At 38.3% G+C, this 4429-nt stretch overlaps 1 protein-coding gene across 1 annotated transcript; it reads right to left on the reverse strand.

The window, feature by feature from the left end:
* Nucleotides 1-684: 684 nt before the first annotated feature.
* ppp1r27a (protein phosphatase 1, regulatory subunit 27a) lies at nucleotides 685-3444 on the reverse strand. The gene is made up of 3 exons (XM_014006895.1): nucleotides 2777-3444; nucleotides 2530-2680; nucleotides 685-1539 (listed from the first exon to the last, which is right to left on the reverse strand). Exons 1-3 carry the CDS (start codon nucleotides 3180-3182, stop codon nucleotides 1419-1421), a joined length of 678 nt encoding a protein of 225 aa, XP_013862349.1. The 5' UTR covers nucleotides 3183-3444; the 3' UTR covers nucleotides 685-1418.
* Nucleotides 3445-4429: the final 985 nt, after the last annotated feature.

A 4429-nucleotide genomic window follows, 5' to 3' on the forward strand; every position in this document is an offset into this window, starting at 1 on the left:
TATGGTTATGACTTTGACATCAAGTATAACGCTAAGAAAAGCAATGTTATGATTGTTAGAAGTAGAGCAGATAAGCATCTGATAACCCCTGACTTCTCTTTATCTGGCATTGTCCTCAATATTTGCAATGAAATTAAATATTTGGGACACTATATAACTGATGATCGTGACATCTGTAGACAGTATTGTATGATGTATGCACAGGCTAATATTCTGATCAGAAAGTTTGGTATGTGCTCATCCTCTGTGAAGATAGCTCTTTTTAAAGCTTTTTGCACTTCACTTTACACGGCCCATCTGTGGCGAAAATACAAAAAAAGTAGCCTGCAGAAACTTTATGTGGCATACAATGATGGCATGAGGCTACTACTCAGAGTGCCTAGATGGAGCAGTGCTGAGATTCAGTAGTAGACATTTTTTGAACTTTGCTTACAAGCCTGTGAGTACAACAATCCTGCAGAAGAATTCCAAAAGACCTTCAGTTTAATGGGACAGTGATTGCACCCTTGATAGTTTTCCTGAAGGTCTTGAAATAAGTTGAATAAACTGGATTTATTATTATAATGAATAAACTACTGTATACTTATTACATATATTCAGGAACTAAACATTCAGCCGGGCATTGATGGTTATGTTGCACGTCTTTTCAAGTTTCGTTCAGAAGATATCACAACAACAACTTGATAATATTTATAAAAAGTTTATTTATTTAGGAAAACGTACAAAATTATCAACTGAACAGAAAATTATAAGACTTTCTTTCACTGATGTCATTTGTATTTATAGAACAAAAGATAATTCTTTTATTTTAACACAAAGCTATAGAGTTTATTTTGCCTAGAAACATGAGTAAAGTATGTTTTAATGATCAGGATTGTTATCCTTCTGCCCAGCAGTGAGGACACACAATGCTGTATAAAACACTTATTTTTGTTCACTACGTCCATTATTTTAAAGCATCCAATCTGTAGACTGAAGTCAGGTGTAAAAAAATAAATAGGTTAACGTCAAACACAACTGATAAAATCTTTAAACTGAAGAGCTCCCAAGAATAAAACATACATCTTCTTCAAAAATGAACAAATATTCTGACCTGAACAAGTAAAGGCATATTACCATCAGTGCCAATGCTTGTGGTAAAAGTACTTAGATGCACAAACTAAAGTTTAAATCTAAAAAAAAAAACACACCAGAAAATGTCAAAATTGTTAAAGGTAATATTTAAAAATGAATTTATAGAAGTCTGAGTCTCACTTTTGAAAGCGAAAAGCAGACCTTTGCTCTCCCAGATCAGTGAAATAAATGCTCCCTTGCTCTGTAACTCGGACTGACGTTATTTAACGTTGCTTCTCTGAGGAGCAACACTTGTTATTTCTGTCGCGGTTGTTGTCTCTTGGGTCCACTTGGTGTCCCGTCCGTCACACGCAGCCTGTCTCAAAAAGCTTGGCCAGCTCTTTACAGTCTGGGTCAATGAGGTCTGCAGGCTTTTCTCCACTTTCATTCTCGACTTCTGTGCTCGCCCCCATTGCCAAAAGATACCTGAGTGAGAACAAAGGAAAAGCACTCAGAGATTCATTGTGCAATGTTTCTAAATGTGTGACATTTGTCAAAACTAATTACTAGACATGCCTTTATCAACAAAAACACTTTAAATTGATTTGATAATGATCTAATCATTCCTCTGCACATATTCGGCAGTAAAGATGAGCTCACCAGTGACCTTAGTTTCTACTTTAAAATCCTTTCAAAACAACATCTGATGACAGAAAAAATGCTGAGACACTCTTAGCATTTTCTATTTTTTTTTAATTTTCTTTCAGGGTGCATACACAGGGTGTATAAGCAATAGGTGTTGTTTAATAAAACATAAACCGGCAGTAGTAAGCAGCAGTTTCACATAAATTCTTTAAATTCATCCATTTTAACCAGACTTCCAATATAAAAAAAATTCTGTTAATTCCTAATAATTACTTATATAATGCATTAAAGGTCTTAACCATGAAGCAACTCCATTATATTGTTTAAGAGCACAGACATGTTGTATTTTTGGAACCAAATGAGCATTTGGAATGTCTTGATACAAAAGTCCTACCACACTTTTCTTTTCAGGCTCGCTAACAGGAGGTCACAGTGTCCATCACAGAATAATATATCACCTTTTTAAAGCCTCCAGTGCCTAATTGAAATTAAACTTATTTTAAAAATGCAACTTTGAACACACAGCAGCAATATTGGAGCTGAATGAACAATATAAATCAACTCTTGAAAAGAATATAGAAAGTCTATTTTTATATTTTAGTCAGACAAATGTTCTAGTTGTATTATTTATAGGAGTGGGACTTAAAAACAGTGTTGCAGCCAGCCTGCTAGAGGATGCTTGTCATTTGTGGCATATGCTGTGTTTTGCAGCTTGATGACATTATATTTTTATTTGCAGAAAACCAAAATGTTCTAAGAAGCATGATCATTTAATATCAAATTCCAACTTCTTCCCACTGTTCTAAATATCTGGTCTGTGTGCAACTTTACCTGGCAATCTCAGGGTAACCATCACTGCAGGCCATGTGCAATGGCGTCCAGCCGTCCTCATCTCTTTGATGGACATCTGCGCCATATTTCACCAGTAGCTTCACCACCTCTAGGTTTCCGGTTAGTACGGCCTCGTGTAGAGCAGCCATTCCTGCACAGATAGCCAACATCAGTCCTCACTCTTCTACTGTGGACACTTGCAGGTAAAATGACCCGCAGTTGTGGGGGATGGGGGGTAATAGCTCACCTGAGTTAAAGATTGTATCCACGCGAACCTTCCTCGCTCTTATGAAGCGACCGATTTGCTCCAGGTCTCCTCGCCTGACGTTGTCCTTGAAGATGATGTCGTTGGGGAAGTGCACGGTTCTTTTCGGAGGTGCCACGGGTACGACAGGTGCGGGGTTTTCTTGCGTGCGTCGCGTTGAGCTGTGCCGTGAGTCTCTGCTGTATGTGGGGACGTACGTAGCTGCAGTTTTGTAGGAGGACGTGCAGTAGGATGGGGTGTAGTTTGTGGTGCTGAGCTGCGTTGGGGTGTACTTGGAGACCGAGGCATAYGTGGATGTGGGTGTGTAATGCGAGGGGCTGTAGTAGGACGACGTGAGCTGTGAACTTCGTGTGTACGTTGACACCGGTACATGGTAGTTGTACTTCATCCTGCAGCTGTGCCTCTTGCTGCTTTCAGCTCAAAAGTCGGGAAATGACAATCCGAGGGAGAAAACAATCCAAGGAAATACCAGTGTCCTTTTTGACTGTATCCTTTACGTTTCCAGCTGTAGCAGCTCCTGCAAGCCTTTCCCAGTTTGTTATTCTTTATTCTTTTATTTTTACCCTCTGTCTGTCCATTTCTTCTTTCAGATTCAAAGTTGCTTTTCACATAGCATGCCTGCTCTCACACAGAACTATGGTCTAATGGGGCAAACCGGACAGCATCCCTATATACCCTCTGTATGGTTATTTTGGGGTCTACTGCCCAATGACTTCAGCTTAGAAATGAGCGACCCCTTTCAGACTCCTCCCGCAGCGATCACATGTACACTGACACCGAACCCACTCTGAGACCATGAAAAAGTTGACGACCACAAAGTTCCCTTTGAGTCCTCACTAAATGTTCCCACAAAGACATCTAAACAGGTCTTGGTGGTAAACAGTGTTTGTTGCCCAAATTCTAAGGTTTCTATGTTTAACTATCACAAGGTGTCAGCTTTTATTGAATCATTTTCTTTAGATATTTTAAACAGACTCATACTGTAAGCCTAAAAATGCAAAAACACAACATGTTGTTTAGTTTGTTTACACCATGTCATAAAGGACCCTGTTGATGAACACACTCCATTTACACTTTTAAAGTAAAAATGAAGTCTTATATGTGCTTTCCCGTGCTCCCCTCCCCCATTTTCTCCACTAAATTTTTGGTTTTCCTTTCAATATTTCACTATTTGCACAACAAGCAGATGGTAAAATGTATCTTCTGCTGAGGTTTTATGGGACACAGCAGTCCCAAACAACTGAGTGGGCAACGATATGTAGCCTCGCCCCTTAAAGGCCTCTGAAAAATCACATGGCGGCTATAAACACAGCTATTTACAACTGTGAACCTTTGACATGCACTGTCAAAAAAGTAATAAAAAAATCAACAATTTTACCATAAATCAGTTTACGCTGTTGCTTGTTTACCTTGTAAAAAATCCTCATGGTCTCATTGACTTTATGTGCTTTAAAGTTGATTATTTTCATATAAATGTCTTCCAAAATAATGTTAACTTGAATAAAAGTGACCATRGATCATAATGATGTGTTTTTTTGCAATATTATTGAAAATGGTTACCTTTAGAAAGGTTTTAAAGACTTAAAGGCTTTAAAATGTTTGTAAGACAGCTGTGTTTTTTTATAGACACTGCCA

Source organism: Austrofundulus limnaeus, unplaced genomic scaffold (assembly GCF_001266775.1).
Source record: "Austrofundulus limnaeus strain Quisiro unplaced genomic scaffold, Austrofundulus_limnaeus-1.0 Scaffold38, whole genome shotgun sequence".
Lineage (NCBI taxonomy): Eukaryota > Metazoa > Chordata > Actinopteri > Cyprinodontiformes > Rivulidae > Austrofundulus > Austrofundulus limnaeus.